This window comes from Echiichthys vipera (assembly GCF_963691815.1).
Source record: "Echiichthys vipera genome assembly, chromosome: 23".
Classification (NCBI taxonomy): Eukaryota; Metazoa; Chordata; class Actinopteri; order Perciformes; family Trachinidae; genus Echiichthys; species Echiichthys vipera.
In genome coordinates, this window is record NC_139848.1 from 6,189,067 (window position 1) to 6,208,457 (window position 19,391).

General features: G+C 45.5%; 1 protein-coding gene across 2 annotated transcripts in view; it reads right to left on the minus strand.

Annotated features, from left to right (window-relative positions):
- The window catches only part of LOC310964606 (histone deacetylase 4-like), a 53,563-nt gene that overhangs the window by 33,232 nt on the left and 940 nt on the right, over positions 1–19,391 (minus strand). For both annotated transcript variants that reach the window (XM_083937795.1, XM_083937796.1), the window contains exons 2-3: positions 17,583–17,907; positions 5,679–5,747 (exon numbers count right to left, since the gene is read on the minus strand). In XM_083937795.1, coding sequence (XP_083793921.1) covers positions 5,679–5,747; positions 17,583–17,634 — 121 coding nt within the window. In that variant the 5' untranslated portion in view covers positions 17,635–17,907. The remainder of the gene's footprint in view (positions 1–5,678; positions 5,748–17,582; positions 17,908–19,391) is intronic.

Below are 19,391 nucleotides of genomic sequence, written 5' to 3' on the forward strand. Positions count from 1 at the left end.
TGTCACACCGGCAGCGCTAATTGCTCGCCGCACAAAAGGAGGGAGATACAGAAAGAGAGAGGTGGGAATCTGTGGTGTCGTTAAACGTACCCATCAGTGCTCTCCTCCTCCTCCTCCTCCTCTTCCTCTTTTCAACAGCCTCCTCTATCACTGCACCTCCTCCTCCCTTCCTCCGTCAGTCTTTTACAGGGTAATGACAGCACGCTCCCTTTCCTGCTCATCTGACTTCTCCTCTTGCTCTTCACCTCTGTCACTTTTTGCTCTCCGTTCATCCCCTCTCCTGTTTAACCTGATGGGCGTCTCTCCTCCTTCTCTCTCTCTCTCTCTCTCTCTCTCCTCCCTCGTTTGCCCAGTGGTGACATCACAGGGCAGTCTCAGGCATGCAGCCTGTTTATTCTGCAGCCCTCTGCTTTTCCAGGAACCAACGTCACACACACACACACACACACACACACACACACACACACACACACACACACACACACACACACACACACACACACACACACACACACACACACACACACACACACACACACACACACACACACACACACACACACACACACACACACACACACACACACACACACACACACACACACACACACACACACACACAGCACTCTCTCACTCACTCACTCTCTCTCTCTCTCCTCACCCTCTCTGCTCTCTTCCCCGCTCGACCTGCTTTCTTTGCTTCTAAGGCCAAGGAAAACCCTCCACGCCAGTTGTAATGCATCGAATACCTCCTTCTCCCACTCAGTCGCACCCCCCCCCCCTCAATACTTATAACAACCGTCTCTCTCTCTTTCTCTCTCATGTGGTTTAATACCGTGCGCTCAAATTCCTGGCCTGGAATTTGCCTGCATTTCCCAAACAAATAAAACTACAAGATGGTTCCAGGTGAAGCCGAGTGAGGACTTTCCCCGCATGGACACTCGACAGATATTTGAATACTGGAGGATCATAAGAAAATGAGGGGATTAGAACTCGATAATTGTTAGTTGTTGTTTCCTTTTAAACAAAATTATGTCTTTGTGAATGTAGTCTTTTATCCCATTATTGTACTAGTCTTTGTATTGTATTGTAAGTCTTTTATTGTGAAGTTTTGTTACAGAAGTTCAGTTAAATGTTTTATGTGTGTACATGCATCGGCACATTTTGTATGTTTTCTGTTTCTTTTAACATGATTGTTATGTGCTGATTTGGTGAATTTGCGTGTCTTATTGTTTATTTTCTTTGCATTTTGCTAAATCGTGTTTTATTTATTAGTTAAAGGAGTCGATTGTCTCCCCAAAGCTCTCACAGACCGTTCTCCAATACGTGAAATACAGATGTTTTTTCACAGCCACATGGACACTTGGCAACAAACAAAAGATAAACTCAGATTACAGCACACAGGCAACATTACTCCACTATATCTTCTTATGGCAAAATATATTTTTGCTGCTTTATTAATGAGAAATGTTTTTTGTTCCCTTGGCTTGCGACCAAGAGCCATTTACACCGGCTAGCTTGAAAATACCCCGAGCTAGAGATAGCTATTCATGACCAATGAGAAGCCCATGAGACTAACTTGGCCGCCACTAGACAAAGACAAACTCTGATATCAGCGCATCTTTGTGTACCAGCAGTGACGTCAAACACGTACCTCGGTTCACTGATGTGCGCCGCGGATAGAAGACACTATGGGGGCGCTCAGAGAAAACCAAAGAGAAACCCGCCGTCTCGAGGGAGACCGGAGGAGCTTCCAGGAGTCTCGCACAACTGACAACCTCACCTGCGTCGCGAGTTTGACAAGAGCAGGTACTTCAGTTCAATTCCAGTTTGTCAAACCGAAGCTATTTTCTCTAGAAAACTGATGCAGGAACAGAGCAGAGACCTCACATATCTGCTCCAATTCTCTTCTTTCCTTTGACAATTTCCTTCAGTTTGATATGGAACATTTCTGAAGCATGAGAGGGAATCTCCCAGACACTTACATTTACTCAGGATTTGAACATCTCACTTACATTACTGTGGGTTATTCTGCTGTTTGTAAGCTTTTTTCTTCCCTCCGCTGAACCTGTACTCTTTCACTGCTTCCCCTCTCAGCAGGTTGCTCTCCTCACCACCCTCCATCCTCCTATTTCTTGCCCTATCCTCCGGCCCCGCTCCCCTTTCTGTGGCTCCCTCCCACCTTTCTTCCCTCCATCTCCCCGCAACAAATCACAATCTGTTTACAACCCCTCGGGCGCACTCCACAACTCTTCTGGCTCCAATTGCAGATCTATTTATACCAGACAATGCAGAGGGCTGGCGTCTCTGATTTGAGACTCGATTCGCAGAGAGTATATCCCACAGTCCCACACTCGTTAGGCTTAATAGATGTCATACTGAGCTTAGCAGAGCCTCAGTAAAAATGTGGCTGACATCTTTTCCCTTTTTTGCATGCAAAAAGAAGACAAAGAAGAGGAGATATTCTGTCTAAGGTTTCACAGCGAATTTAGCAGCAGGGCGAGATGAGAGGCAACAAGTAGCACATCTGTTGATGGTGGAAAATAGCTGCGGTCGGCTTACTGATTGGTCTCTGAGGGTGGGTTGCGTGAACATCCGCCTACGTTACTTTCTCCCGCTGACTCTCTCAGCTGCTGTGAATTAAGAGTTTTGCCTCCACACAATCTCTTGGAGATGATAATCCTGGTTATACGCTTTCAACAAAGTCTGATTGTGATCACTGTGAACTCTTATGAAAGGAGACAGAACTCTTGACAGGGTAGGGAAGGGAACAGCGAGGGCGTGACGGAGGGACACGCAGAGGTGTAGCGAGTCTTGTTCTGCCAAAAGCGAGCTCCGACTTGTCGCGGCCTGAATGACATCATACAACGGTCTCCTGCACCGCAAATTAAGAGGAAGGAGACGGTTGAATGCGAGGCAGAGACATAACACGTGAGACGAAGAGTGGGGACGGCGTGTGAAGGTTGAGGTGCAGTGCGTGCAGGGACATGTTCAGGTCTGTGAGTGTATTTTAAGCACGCTTGGCCTTAGTGAGAGGTGATCCCTGTAGCCAAGCACCTACTCCGATCTTGAATGCATGCAGGCAGATGAAGAATTCAGATCAAATAGAGAAGATGAACGTCGGTTTATGGCTGAACTGATCCATTATCATATGATTACACGTACAAACGTCCCCTTGTTCCAGCTCGTCACTTTGGTTTTGGACGGTTGGTCAGACAAACAACCAAGACCTTGAGTTAGAAACACTAAGAATCTCTTGTACTCCAGAAAGACGAGACCAAACGATTAATCGATCAGCCAAGAACATTATCAATTGTCAGTAAAACGGCATAGGCTGTATAAAATATGGACCCAGTCTCCGTGATGTGACCCACAGGCGTCCAAGGAGCCAAAATGAAGCTCAGCCTGTAAAGTTGTCAAGAACGGGGAAATTAAAAAGACCAAAAACATTTGTTTGCAACAGACTGTAAACATGTTTCTGTTGTAAGTTGGACATTTTAACATGGGGGTCTATGAGGAATGACTCACTTCTGGAGCCAGCCTTAACAGGCCATTCTGTGGCACTTTCATGTTGGCTACATTTTTCAGCACCGAGGGTCCAGCTTGAAAAAGTAGCGATAAAACCGTCACCCCAAAGGTGACACGAAGGATCAAACAGCCCTAACCCAAGAATAACACATTAACAACAGAGAACACTCTTGACATCCGAGAAACTAGAATGTTTTTGCCTGATAAAGTAGTTCAACGATTGTCTAACAGGCTTCTCCTTCCTTACCATGAGGTTAATGGTTAATCATAAGCATAGCTATTAAAAGTTGTACTGTGAGATTCTCATCTATCCAATAGTGAGTTCACTTTAACTTGCCTGTGTGCTGAGTATTTTAATATGCGTGTCTGTGGCGACATTCTCGGGCTAGATGTAAATAAGCTGCCATGTTAGTGACTCTGCTGACAGCCGTTGAATTGTCGGCCTAGATTGTCACCAACAGTTATGCTGCATTCACTTGTAATCAAAAATTCCAACTTCTCAGACAGGTTTGTAGTAAGGGCAGAAGTGTAAAAGGAACATGTGCGTGTGTGTGTGTGGATTTAAGAGGGCAACATATAGGGGACGGACTGGGAGTGGAGAGGCAAATGTGTTTCAATAAAGTTTACAAAAGAGCAAAAAAAAAAATTCCACTAGTGACCGTGAAAAGATGGAGCTCGCTTGCAGTTACATCTAACCGCCAAAGAGGCCGCTAGAAACAACGTATATCAATTTTCATGGAGTACAACTTTAACACAACCAGCACTATTTGGTGTGAAATCAAACTGCACGTTCTGTTCTTAAATGTATCCACCAGGATCTGCTCACATACACGTTACATGACAAAGCGTTTCAGACTTTTACAACATGTGCAACAATCTCCACGAAGAAACCGCTTCAGTGTTAAATGCTCTTAGACAGGTGCACATCCAAACTGTCCTGGGTCACACGCGCTTACCACCGTGGACGCCCCGGCAGCTCTGTATCCAAGACGACAGATTTCGAGAATATCTGATGAAGTCACTCCAGTGAATTTCAATATTTTATCAGCCTAGCCAGAGGCACGCGGAACAACAACCCCAACAGCAACACGAGAGAACATGTGAGGCCTCCGCCGGTTTGGGACGTGAGAAAGACACTTTGGGTCAAAGTAAGGAGGAAGTTATTTATTTGTTCTTCCAAAGCAACAGGCTGGCTGAGCTCACCGCTGCTGAGTGTTTAACAGCGCCTTCCTGCTTACCGCTGCCTCTGTGGCATCACTGAAACCGAGCGCCGGAGAGCGGCACAGGGAGTAAATTATGAATCACACGTTTTACTATTTCCATTATTTCTTAAGCGGAAAATCCAAATTGTTCTCTGTTGGGGGGGGGGGGAAATGAAATGCACAGGACAATTTAAGCTCCCTCATTATGGAATTAGAAAATGCATTATGCATTTATTACCTCAGACTCATTTCTCCTTCAGATTACCTCATCTCCATCTGTGCCCCCTTTCATTTCTGCACTGCTTCATCTTCTTCCTCACTCCTTCATTTGTATGGACTGGAGGTAGAGGAGGCTATTGTAAATACACTACAAAACTCAGAGGTGTTTTGACTGTGCACCAGCAAAGGAGAAGGCATGGTTTCAGCAGATGGAGGTGAAGAGACTATTTTTCTCAATGTTTTCGGTCCTAAAAAAGCAATTCCTCATGTGTTTTGGGACGCCTGCCTCAGGAACTTGCTGCAAACACATCACAAAGATATGCACAATTTAGCTTTACAGTATATTGTATTTCTCGCAGCCATTCATCTAACAACAATTTCCCATAAGCTCACAGTGCCTGAATTCGGGCGGCTGTAGTTTCATTCAACAAAATGGCACTGCAATAATAAAACGTGCAGGAGTAAGCATGGACTCTTCCTCAGACTTACATCTATTAAGCATGTTTGTTTCCATCACAGTGCTCCCACATTAGATCACATGACAAAACACAACAATCACGTCAATCACACACATCCTGCGAACAACACCTATGCATGCAAAGTAATACGGGATGTGGTTAATAGTGAAATCACGTAGGAGCACACACACACACACAGGCTTTGGTTTAAAGAAGCCCATGCACTCACACACACACACAAACACGCACACACACACACACAGTGTCCAACCTGTTGGGATGTGGTTGAGCGCCGATGTCTTCAGAACCTCCAGCGGCTGCTCCTTTCCCAGGATCCCCTCTGTGGGAGAGAGAGCACACTCCGCTTCAAATATGGTCCGCAACATTGAGACAAGCTTCCTGCAACAAACCTGCTAATCAGGCAGTTAAGACCACAGTCCAAGCGAGCGTGGCTTTCAGGTCATTTGCAAAGCTGCGAGCACATGCCACGGCGCGGCTACCGCCACCTGAGCGGCTGCCCGATCCATGACCGGCGAAAGGAGCGAGCTGTGAATGTGCAGAGATGCTTGGCTGCAGAGGTGCTCCGAAAAAAAGCTTGAAATGTGAGGGATACCGAGGGAGCAGCCTTCATCAGCTCCTGTGTGCTTGTGTGTGAGTTCAGTGTGCGAGAGGAGGGATGTTGGGGCTCGACTGATACTGCCTGTGCTCAGCATAGCAAATGTGGCTGGCAGCAGCAGCAGAGAGGGATGAGGGGTGGGGAGGTGGGGGTGGAGAGGAGGAGAGGGAGGGAGAGAGGTAAAAATAGCTCACCCTTTTGTGTATAACAGCACATGTGGAGAACGCACACACAATGCACACACATACAGACACAAAGACACAGTGCTGTAGCTGCGCTCCTCTCCTGTGTGTGTGTGTGTGTGTGTGTGTGTGTATGCATGCATGTCCGTGGGTGTGTGTGTGTGTGTGTGTGTGCAAATGTGTAGGCTGTAATTATAGTGGCAACATGAAAAGGCTTTTGTAGCTGCCGAGCCCTGGGAAGACATGGCTATAAAAAGCAGAGCGACAGAAAAGGGTGGTGGAGGAGGAGGAGGAGGAGTAGGAGGAGGAGGAGGTATTGGGGGAGAGGGGGAAGACCAAGGTAAGGAGGGGAGAGAGGAGGCGATGGAAGAAAAACAACGATAAGGCGCAAAAAAGGGAGGAGAGAGGAGAGGATGGAATTGACATGCATCGCGACTGCACACAAATCTGTGACTACTGGCACACACGTTCTCTATATATATGTATGTATTTTTAGTAATCGCAAGCACCTGATCCATATATATTCTGAGCACAAGGCTTCAAGACATCTGAGGCGCACAAACATGCAATTATTCCTTTGGATGGAAGATGAAAACCCATGTAAAATCCCTTTGGAGGGATGAAAAGAGAGAAAAAACAGGCGAGCGTCTCACTGTGCATGATCTATTTCTGGAATTCTCTCTGGACCAGACACACACACACACACACACACACACACACACACGCACGCACACACACACACACACACACACACGCACACACACACACACACACACACACACTTAATTAGCCATGAAGCTGGAAGATGCATGGCGCGCTGATAATGAGTGTGTGTGTGTTCGTCTCACACCACCTTGCATGAATGGCTGCACCCATGATGCACCAATCCCTGGGAGGACTTGGGTGTGGACTCACGTTTGGTCCTGTTCAAATGAATCTCAACACACAATGTTTGTTTACCTGAACCCTCTCATCACGAATAGCTGCCAGATTTTGCAGGATGATGTATCAATGATAAAAAAAAACAACCTCAAAACAGGCGCTATTCAAACTCTTGCGAGACGCGGGGCGCGGGTCAAATCTGCGGTCTCACGTAGACGCTGTCGGACTTTATGTAAAAGGTGAGGAAATATTGTGAGAACAGGCCGCCACACACATCCGTGCCCCTCCAAAACAAACACACATCAATGATGGTTGATATCTCTGGACGAGCCGGATCAAATGACACACACGCTGGCGGATTTTTGCAATGTAAATGAGCTGTGTGATGACACCTGTGGCTCGGAGGGATTCTACGCCGGCTTTTGCGCAAATTGCTGGTTGCGGCTTAACATCTCCATCCTAAGTGTGGGGAATTAGGGGGGACGGATGTGTTTGTCTGCGGTTAGTTAGACAAAACGTATAAGCTTTCAGTTCAGACCGCGCAGTTGATACCTGAGGCGCACGTGGAGGGAGCACAGGTGTGCAAAAACACACATACGCGAGATTAGGAGGCTAAATAGACAATAATGAAGCAACAAACCGCGTACACAACCGCCACACACTTGCAGAGAAGTGCCCTATACCTCGGCAACAGGGTCCATCAATCTTGAATGCAGCCTAGTTACCCAGCAGCCCCCCCCCCTCTCTTTCTCTCTCCATCTCCCTCTTTCCTCCCTCCTTTCCTTCTGTGTCCTTCTCTCCATTCTCCTCTCTTCTTAGTCCCACTGGGCAAGCATCGGGAGACAGGGAGCTAAAAATAGCCTCGGCTAGCCTGAGGCAGAGAGTCAGTCAACTCCAGCTAATGCAGCTACCGCTCGTTGAAAACATGCATGTTACGATCGTCGCTGTGAAACGGGGAGTGATGCAGGAGTAATGAGCTAAATGTTGGAGAGCTCTGTCTGCTGCAATGCTAAATGTGGTTGTGTGACAACACAGAGAGACAGGCGAGTTTGACTGCGTGCTGCATGTTGACAGAGGCCTTTGTTATGTAGCAGGAATGAAACGTCCGTCTGTGCCGCTGTGGCGTTTACAAAGAGAGACAGTGACAGAGAGAAAGGGAGGAAGGACGCTCCAGCCTCATTACATTCAGTGCACTTCCGTCCTGGCTGCTTCGTCCAGGGTGACTTCAGTGAGCAAGGTGAACCAGACAGGAACAATACGATTAATCAAACACGCCTCTCCTTGAAGAGCCTTTTCCTCTGGGTCGCAAATTTGCTTCCCGAGGGCACCGGCTGACGTCACAGCGACTGATAAAAGAGAATGGCTGACCCCTGTGTGAGCCGGCAACAGTTTGCGTCCCGAGAACATTCGGAAGCAACCATCTGAACCTCATTTCATGCTGGGAGAGTCGGAAAAACACAGCGGTAATGTAATTTGGCGTGCTTCTTTGTGCTTCTCTGTGAATGCCGTCATTTGATATAAAATCACAAATTAGTTTGGAAATTGGTAATTAGACTGTGGGTGGCTGTTGCATGTCCAAAACCCATTAAAGTCATGAGGGTCAGTAGACCGATGAAGAACCCAAGAACGGAAGCTGCAGAGATGTCGGAGCTAGAAGTGCATCGATAAAAACACGCACAGGAGCAAGCCTCCGATTCAAAGCGTTGGTTTTACAGTGTCTGCAGTTCAGATTTATGAATTTAATATATTGGGGACTGTTCGTAAGGAATTGTATGTCATTTATCAGCTCATTTACAATGTATGGGGTGCAAGCTTAGGACTACTATTCAAAAAGCAGCAGATATATGGGAACGGGCTGCATCTTGATCGAGATTAACTGTTTTTTGTGTTAATCTTTTACACGATTTCGATGATGCTTGCTGGTGGGGACTACGCAACATAATTACACAAAGCCGCAGCACTCAGAGTGTTGTGACACACCTCTAGTCAGCCAAACTGGAGGTCCAAAGCTCCTGGACAAGTGGGCATCACTGCCAATACAGACTCATTTCTAACCGTATAAGTGGAGATGTTAAAAGTTATTTCCCTGACTTTGGCCCAGTGCATTCTGGGATAGACTGCAGTGACCCGCTGCAGCAATAATTAGGTATAAAAATGGAACATGTATAAATTATTGAACTGACCTACACACACCACTTTTCAGATACATTACACTTTACACTACACACAATTAATGAAGTTGATCAAAAAGCTATATGGACTAGTGCGAGATTCAAATCACAGCAGGGCGCAATATTTGTAAATCCCATCCTGAAATGATTGTGGTGCTGCAGAGATGTTATAGCCAACCTCCTTAAGAATAATATATAAATATAAAAATAATGCAAAAATAATGATTCCCTCCATTATCGGGAATCCTATCGCAATTACAATATCAGTCGAAATGTTCGCAATTAGACCTTTTCCTCACGCAGCCCTACACCACGCAAAATGCTTTATTTATTAGCACACAGTCGAATCTTAATGGCCGTGAATGCCGCACATGGTTGCTAGGAGATTTGTGATGCAACTGTAAAGCCTCAGTAGCTGCGCTTAATGCCTTATAACAACAAACACCCACAATATGTGAGGTGGCAGTTGCTCTGCAGCTACTATGCATACAGAGTAACAGGTGTAACATTTAATATTTAGTACATTTTTTGTGTTTTCCAGTCCCAGTAATGAACATACATTGTGTAACAGTAGTATTTCCTTGATGTCCAGGCCAGACATCCATGCTCCGTGTCAAGCACTGTGGAGCGCTATGTCAAAAGGCACAAGGATAGCGCTCCGAGGAGGCAGTGTAAACCGTAATTGCCGCTGACAGCTCGTTGGCAGAACACAGTGTATCCCGTTTCTCGGCTGGGACGAGACAAAAGACACTGGGACAAAAGATGCGTCCCGTTCCTTTCATTAGCTCATGTTCCCTCGCTGCTGTCTCTGTCCTAATAGCAATTAAAAACAGAGCTTTCCTAGTGTACCCAGACATACACCCTGTAAAAGGCCATGATTAGGTGTTTGTTTTTGGAAGGGGGATGGGTGTGGCAGGACGAGATGGGTGCTGCGCTCCATTTGCACGAGGACAAAGCAGAGCTTGTGCACGTAGGGGGTTGGTCGTTGCACAAGAGACCCCCCTGGGTTTGTTCTGGGATGAACTGTGTGTCCTGTTCGGCCAAGTCGGTGGCCCATGGGAAGTCAGAACTGACGAACTGTCTGGCTGGCTCTGTTTACCGGCCTTAGCAAGGGTGGGAACACGGCGCCGAAGAGCATTTTGCAATCTTCCACAATTTCGTAACTTGGTGAGAGACACAACATGTCAGTACACATGGTTGAAAGACAAACGTGACAATAAAGGTTCCAAATGATCCTTCATGAGGCTCATGCTCCAATCACACTGACCGCCGCACAAAAGAGGCAGGTTGTGTCACGCATGCACTCGTCCCTCGCTCCATTTTTAGCAGCGTGACACACGGCAACAAACCGCTCAATCGTGAAGAGGAGAATCAACACAGGAGACCAAATATAATGATTGTTTGTTCACCATGCATGCACGTGCGCATATCTTGTGTGTGTGCTTCTAAAAATAGACTCAGGGATAAGCCGGGCCCTCTTTATTGCAGCGAAAACTTTTAACCCCCTCACCCCCGGATTTGAACAGTGTGACTGCGTGCATTTGGATAAGAGGATGAATAGGGGGGGTCACCGACGGGGTCCCGCATGGAGAGTAGGTTGAGAGAAATGTAAATTTAATGCATGAACCGTCATACACTTTGGCCTTGTATTCACATCTCGGGAAGCAACCGCTGCAGAGAAGCTTTTACTCTGACTTTACTTTAAACTTTTTAGAAGAAGATTGATTAGGAAGCTTCCTTTTTTCACAGTTCCTCCCAACAGTTTTATATCTGACATATGCCCAGATAAACCACAGCCTCACAGTTAAGAGTGATGTGTCTTGCTCCAGGGCACCTCAGGTTGCTCCCTTTCTTTCACTGGGGGGTGTTTCTCATGCACTTTTTACATTTACCAGCCAGTACAAGCCAGTGATCTTCCCGCCCCAAGACTGTTCCCTAAATCTCTATACCACCGCTGCCCGGTTAATAGTTTCTGGCAGGTGTAATAAAAAGCAAATCCATAATATAGACTTATAGGTATCCAGAGATCTGTGAGGGTACTCTACCGCAGTGTTTATCAAAGACAGGGGTGAGACCCAATGGGCCTTCAAGTCACACTGGAGAGATTACCACCCGAAGCTGCAGGTTTTTTAAAACTGACAATCCAAAGTCGCAAGGCAAAAAAAAAAAACATGAACTTTTAAGTCAAAATGAATGTAACGCCTTCTTTCTGTCCCCGCGAATACAAGGCTGTCAGCAGCAGGGTTACGGTGCACAAGCTTTATTTGAGCCTGCCCTAATAAATCTACAAGATTAGTTTTTAGGCCTTGACAACGATTACCTTGAAAGTCTGAGACCCAGAGAGAGAGACGCGTGGTCGATCCAAGAGGTCACAATCATGAGCGTGTGAGACACTGGCAAAAAGTGAGATTTCCATGCGATTTTTGATCATAAAGGAGGTCAAGGTGCTTTATAAATACAGTGAAAGTATCCAGACGCTCAATCCACATGCGAAGAAACGCACACAGTCCGTATTCAGACACTGATCCTTTAATTGAGCCGTCAGGACTTCTGGACGGTTGTGAAGTCGTGGAAGTGGTGCTACAGTGCAGGTCATTTTGGCAGCTGTTTGAGATTTAGTCTTAGATGAAAATGTTTATTAGTTGTAGTCACACTGATATGGTGCAGTCTCGTCTTCGTCATGGAAAAAAAGTTAGTTGATATATTTTGTCATAAATGTCGTCAACAAAATGAGCGCTGACGGGAGCAGGTCTTAAAGAGACAGACAGAGGAGAGGGTAAGTACAGGTATATTCAGACACACAGAATGAGAAAAATAATGTGTTTTGAACTTTAAAGCATGTAAACATGTTCTAGTAGACCTGAAAATGAGGATCATATGGGACCTTTAAAGATGCAAAAGTAAAAACTGTATTTGTTAGAACAAACCTGCTCGTACTGCGCGGTGTGTTACAGCGTTCTGTGTCCCTTAACAACCCTACACCTGGGTACATGCATGTGAGCGTCACCACCTTGGCGGTAGTAGTATTTACGTCAGACGCGGTCTCTTGCCAATTCTGCCAAAACTCCCCAATGACCAGGTAGTAAAGGTGCACTCGCAGTTACACACACACACACACACACAGATAATCTGCAGCACACCCAAGTTCAAACTGGGATTCAGAGAAAGAAACAGATGATGATACTTAAAGGAATAGTTCAACATTATGAGCATATAAATGCAGTACCACTCCACCTTTATATCTAGTTATTACTGTTCCCAGCTTTCGAAGAGTAGTACTTATTATTTCCCAGTGTTTGTGTTTCATACCAATGTCACGTCACATTTACAGCCTCAGGAAGAAATGGAAAGTCACTATGAGGAAATGAACAAGCTTTGACGCCACCTCATGCTGTATAACTTGATTTAAGGCATCTGCTGATGAGGACGGCAGTTTGTGTAAAGTTAGTTTCGATATTCAAATGAAACCTGGCAGGTGTACAAACACAACTGTGTAGATTCTCCGAACAAAGCTATTCTCTCTAACCAGGGTCCATATATCTGGACTAATGCAAACATCTTGACTAGTCTGCCCAAGATAAATCTTTCGATGCAACGCAGCACATCTACCAGCACCTGAAGCCTTAAGAGACTAAACTTGGCTACCTGCCCAAACGATGCAATCTCCCGACCTCACTCATTACAGTTATTTCACTTTGCTTTCCCCACTGTTTTTGTTGTCTTTCAAAGTTGTATAAACCTGGAAACGGTTACGCTTGTAACCTAGATACCACTGAGCCTTCGAGGAAGGGAGCACTGTGTCAAGTTCACCGGTTCAGAGCCATAAAAGGTGCTCACGCCCACACAGACCCTGCAAAAATACAGCAGTAAAAATCTCATCTGAGCACTGTGTATCCTGCTGCAGACGTGCTTTTCATAGTAACAATGTAAAGTTCAAAACTCTCATTTACAAATAACCACTAGCAGTACCTGGCACTTACTTACCAACCACTAAATGGCCTCAGTGTGTGTGTGTGTGTGTGTGGGGGTGACTCATGTGCACATCCAGTTCTTCCTCCAGTGGCAACCACTGCAGACTTTCCTGGAAAGCCTGTGCACTTCTGACAAAGAGAAAAACAAACCGTTGCCAGCTAGTGGCATCACCCTCCCTCTTTAATCAGATACTTCAACACCTGAGGAGGCTTTCCTTTCCTTTCCTTTCCTTTTTAAACGTATATGTCTTCATTTCCATTCACAGTTCATCTTGCCTGCTTTAATTTCACAATGAGGCGCCTGAGGTGAAGCGGCTTGACTTCTAATGGTGGTAAAAGACCAACATAAGTGATGATTAGGGACCGTAGACTGCATATATATAGAGGGTCAACGCGTCTCCACCTCCTCCCACTGTACAAAAGTACCCCAAAACTAAAATATCACGGATACAGGTGCCGCCATCTTGCTCATTTTGAGCCAGCGCCTGTGCAGGAGTGACTGTGCAGTTCTATTCAATGTGCCGTTTTTATAGCATCAAATAACTAATTAAAACCAAAATCATTGGAAAAATACACACTTGGAAAAGCATCCGCGTGATAAGAGCTACCTAAAGTGACATATTGGTAATCCTTTCAAACAAAATGGGGAAATAACGACACTCAAAACAAAATGATCTGGATTTAACCCTTTTCTTTCCCTGTAAATATGAGTTAGTTAAGTCTAATGTCACTCTCAACATTGATCTTGTACAGAGAAATAAATACTTTAGTGTATTTATAATATATCGTTCCCCTCTGTACGTTACACATTGTATTCCGGGAGGGGATCACCTCTGTTTGTGTCACTGCCCTTTCTTTCTCTCCAGAATGTGTTTTGTGCGGTCGCCCCCTTTATCTAGACACGGGGCAAACCTAGACTGTCACCAGGAACTGATAAGAGCTGCTAATGCGTGACCACAACCACAGAGCGGCCCCAGAGAATCATGGGAAACGCTTGACGGCGAAGCCTGACTTCAGACATTTCTGAGTAAAGGAAAAGTTACAGCAAAATAAACATAAAGGGTCACTGAATCACGAAATACATACTTCACATGACTTTGCTGCAAGTTTGTCAGGGTTGTAACCAAGGACACATTAAAAAATACTTCTGACATGCTATAGTAATAGTTTGTAGACTCATTGGTTCTCTGAGCGGCTTTGACAAGCGGGCGGCGCTCGTTAATTCAGCCTAACTGCTATCAAAAAAGCACACTTCATCCTGTGACATCTACAGAAGCCGCCCTGTTCAACCCACAACATGTTAGCTCATTGCTAAGCACAAGTGTAAAACTAATGTGCTAAAAGCTCTCAGCACACACGGTAATCACTGCCGTGCAAACACTCCGGCCTGTTTGCTGATCTGCCTGCAAAAAGACTGATGCGAAAGGTCGCATGAGCCTGACCCCCTTTATGTTCTGAAAAATATAAACCAGACAAAGCATTTAAAATTTCCCTTTTCTAGGAAGAGATTTATGGTAAATGATATTTAATCTAAAAATCCCACCGCTGCTGTAATAAAGAAAATGAGTAAGTCCTGGATCAAAAACGTGCGTGCTAGTAAGCTCATGTACAGATTACAAAAGTGGCACGCAGGCAGGCCGGCACGCATGCACGCTCACAAACAGAGCTGCCGCATGAACTGTGTGAACATGCAGACGCACACACCAACACACACACAGGCAAGGCTTTACTTAGTGGGCTGGTACATGATTGGAAATAAGTGCAAAGCAAGCTCAGAATAAAGTTGGCAGCTTTGGGGTCGCGCTGCAAATACAAGAGTACAACAAAGCCGTGGATCTGAAAGTCTCATTGTTACTCCGAGAACAAAGCCAATGTTGTTTAATGACACTCATTATACAACGAACGGGAGACCCGATGAACCTGAAGCCACGGGATCAATTTCCTTGCATCTATTTCACAAAAGAACAATTAAAACGGAGAAACCAAACTGCACATCTCTTAAAACAGAGCAGATACCTGCCCTTGCACATTCTCACTTCTGTAAACATAACTGCCGTGAACATTTCAGTGGGAAAAAAAGAAGCTTGACAAGCGCCACGAGGCCACAGTGTTGCCCGTTTTTCCCGTTTTATATCTTTCTCGGCTGCCTGTTTCTGTCTCTCTGTGTGCACCGACATCCAACAAGTGTGTCTCTAAGCTGTCATTCAAACGAGAGAAGCAACACCTCAAATTGACGCCCACACTCGGCAGCACTCCGAGGACCGAGACCGTCTCCTCTGAAGGCTTTTCAGAGGCAAACGAGACAGTGAGAAACAGCAGCTGCCGGTGTGAATCGTCTCTCCTGGACTCGCAAAAAAAGATCACAGCTATTTTTTGTTTTGGTGAGAGGTGAGTTAACGCGGGCGCGAGTCCTGTTTGGCCCTCTGGTAGGGAGCAAACCGTGGAGATGAGAGGTAGAGGAGGGCAGCGTGGGAAATTAAAAAGGGCTAAATCTTATTATATTTTGACAGGAGCTGGTTAGTTTATCTGCTCTGTGAGCTGCTGCAGCCCCCTGGCCAGAAAAGAGTGAAGTTTTCTGCCTTGGCTGTGTTCAGACCGGGGCATTGATTCAATATCACTGTTTGTCTTATTCCAACAGATGTATTGTGATAAAATAATGATGCAGCTATCATTTTACAAAATAAAAGCACTTATTTATCAGTGAAAGTGAGTCCGTTCGACTGGTGTCATTTCAATTTTAAAGGTTTTTTTTGCCAATTTTACACATGAAGTTCAGTTTACTCATTGAGGAAGGGTGGGTCTGATGAAAGACGCTATGGAGTTGGATTGTGGGAACTGTAGGATCAGTGTTTTGGAGCTTGTATATCGTGGTATAAAAACTCAGATGTGGTAGTTTAATCACACCCAGTAACAGATCACTGAACATCATTTGAATATATCCTCCCACTTAGAAGGATATCATCATCTATCTGAAGGTGATGAACTCGTCTCCGATCATTTAACGTGTCACTTTGCGTGTGTCAGAACTGTCAAAATCACGTCCAAGTCGCAGCAGGGCATTCATCTCGTCAGCCCTGAGTGAACGTGTGAAGGAATACGATTGGGCTGTGAACTGTTGAGTCGCACTAATCCCAGGTTGATCTAACAATATAATGCGATTGGATCTACTTTAGGGACAGGGCAAGTGAGCCAACACCACTGGTGAGATGTCTGCGTCGTCTCTGGAAGGGACGTATGCAACTTAAAGAGCAACCCCGCAGTATTAAATATCCACTCTGCCGTCTGTGGTGTGTTCAGACGTGTCAGTGATGGAGATGTTGGAGGGCTGAGGGGCGCCGGCTGAGGCTGCAGCTCCTTCTTATTCCCGGGAGGACCGGTGGTTACCTCAGCTGTGGTATTTATAGTGCACACACTCCCAGGTGTACAAAGTAAACACAGTCGACGCTGTCAGGTACCGCACACCGACCAGGACGGGCAGCTAACCTTTTCATCCGCCAGTTGCCTTCCGAATAATTTATCAGCTCACTAAAACACCAGCTTCCAAAACTGAGCTTGACTGGGTGTCAGAGAGGAAAGTAGACTCTCTTAATGAAGCCGTGTTATGGACTTTTTTTCCCCCTCGCTCTCCGGAGCTCATTCATATTGAATCAAGCCAATTAACAGTCATAAAACCGGATTAAAATGTTTTATTGCGTTTTAGCGAGCCGCGATCTGTCCGTGCTCAAAGTCAAAATGTTCACACACATCAATACGGAGGATGTAGCTGCAGAGATTTCCCTTAATGCGACTGTAGTGAGGAGCTAAACACTCATTACTCCGCAGTAAATAGGCAGGGAAGAGGCTGCAAAATGTCATCCATTATATGCCTTTCTTTCACTTTGAATAATTAGCTAACATAACCTTGTGTTGTATCAGTTTTGTGCACTTTAACCACAAATAAATAAACGTTTAAGCGCATCATCAAAATCTTTCATTTGGATCATTTTTGTCCCGGCATTTTGCTAAAAGTCAGACTGGTAAAATTCCTTAATTCACAGTGACCGACTTCACTATCCGACCGACACATTAGGCTTTTAGATGCAGAAGTATTTTCCAAAAACAGGATGTGGATTTCAATATTTGCTTATTTGATAAAAGGTCAACATCACCTGGATGCATGGATCGAACTTTTCTATCTGTGGTCACATAAGGCGTGAAATGAACCCCTCAAAAAGGGATTTGACAGCTTTTTTAGTAGCTATTAGCACACGAAAAGAGAGTAAAAGGTCTAAGTTTCCACCTTGAACAAAAACATTCACAAGGAAACACGTATGTGCTACTAATTCAGTATAGCGGTAATGACATAGTTCTTACCTTGGTGGCTGTGTGACGTCATCTCTGACATGTCGCTCAGGTGGGTATCCATGTACGGCAGGTGAGCACCCCGAGATCGGTGTGTGTATTGCAGCGCAGATGTGTTTGCAAATGCAGATGTGATTTACATTTAAAACTGTGGATCTCCAGGAGCGTTTGAATGTGTGTGTGTTTGTGTGTGTGTGTGTGTGTGTGTGTGTGTGTGTGTGTGTTCAGGCTGAACGGTCCTTCAAGAATCCCTCAAGGCCGGAAACAGGAAGCAGCAGCATCCAATCCCCATGAGGCTTTTGTTTTGGCTCCTCCAATCAGAGTGGCTGGTACCAACCTTAGAAGGATCATAAAAGAGGGATGGGAATAAGTATCAGGAGATAAAAGCTGCATAACTATGTCTCACACACACACACACACGGCTAATTTCCCAGCTATTTATAATATTGATCTTTCACTGACACTGATGATAACAACTGTTGAAGTCTTGCATTACACTTAGAGCTGATGTCTGGGTCATCTATAAGTGTAAAAACGGTTTAATGTTCATCAAAGCGAGGCCTGAAACTAAAGATTAATAGCATTGAAATGCTTAACGAGCGCCCGCAGACTTCCAAAGTTGTCTCCTGACGTTGGTTAGACCGTGGTAAAAAGTATCACTTAAAACATGCTTTTATCGACATCTTTAGGACATTTTTTTTCTGCCCATGCGTGGACTCCTGCTCCTGAAAGGTTTTATAAAGTAAAACACTGTTTCCACGCAGATCCGAGACCACATCGAACGCTCCAAACCACCTCAAGTTCAACCTCGTGCTTACACTGCAAGAAGCTGTAAACCAATCGGGCAATAAATCGCCTGTCCCGGACATAGTTTCTCTTTTGACTGGGGCGCTCCAAGATCAAGAAAAAAAAATGGAAAAAAGTATGATGTATGACTTTTTATTACTGTGGAAATGGGCGGAAAAGTCCCATCAGTCTCAGGAACATGTGCATTTTAAAGAGCTTTATTTAGTTTAGGGGATAAATTATATTTTCTTTGTTTTTTTTAAGTTACTATTGTCTTTGTTTTCAGAGACGTAGCCTGAATTCCTCGTGCCTGGAGCGGCAGTGTCAGATGCAATCACGGCTCGAGACCAAAGCATCACGTCCGCCGCAAATAGAAGGGGTAAAACTGCCCCAGGGCGAGGTGGGTAGGGGTAAGGGGGGTGGCCGTGCATGTTCACGCACTTGTGTTTGTGCCGGCAGAGGTCTCAGAGGTCCTCTAAAGCAGGATGGATGCATATGTGTGTGTGTGTGTGTTTAGGGGGGGGTGGGTCTCAAGACAAGAGGGCCAGACAGTGCAGCCGCGGGGCGAATTGCCCCCGAAAAGTCGGTCACTGCACAGCGCACGCACGCACACTTGTGCTTTGTGATGGAAAAGCAAACCAAGGACGGGGGGGGCGAACGTGTGTGTCATGGGGAGTAGCTGACACTCCAGGGGGGCTGCATGCAACACCATTCTCCCAGGGCATCTCATCTGTCTTGGGAGGGGTAGTCATGTGTGTGTGTGTGTGTGTGTGTGTGTGTGTGAGTGTGTGTGTGCTTGTGTGCGTGTGTGTGTGTGTGTGTGTCCTAGGCCATTGTCCCTAAAAGAGCTTGCTTGATGCAGGGTGACAGATCTGGGGAGACAAGCCCTGAAGCCCCTGAGTGAAGAAATACTAAAAACACAGATCTGGGAAATGGGTTAAACAAAAAAAGAAGAAGAAAAAGTGTCAAATCAGCACAAAAAAAGCTGCATTTCTCCAAAATAAAGCGCCAACAACATGCGTTAATTATGACTAA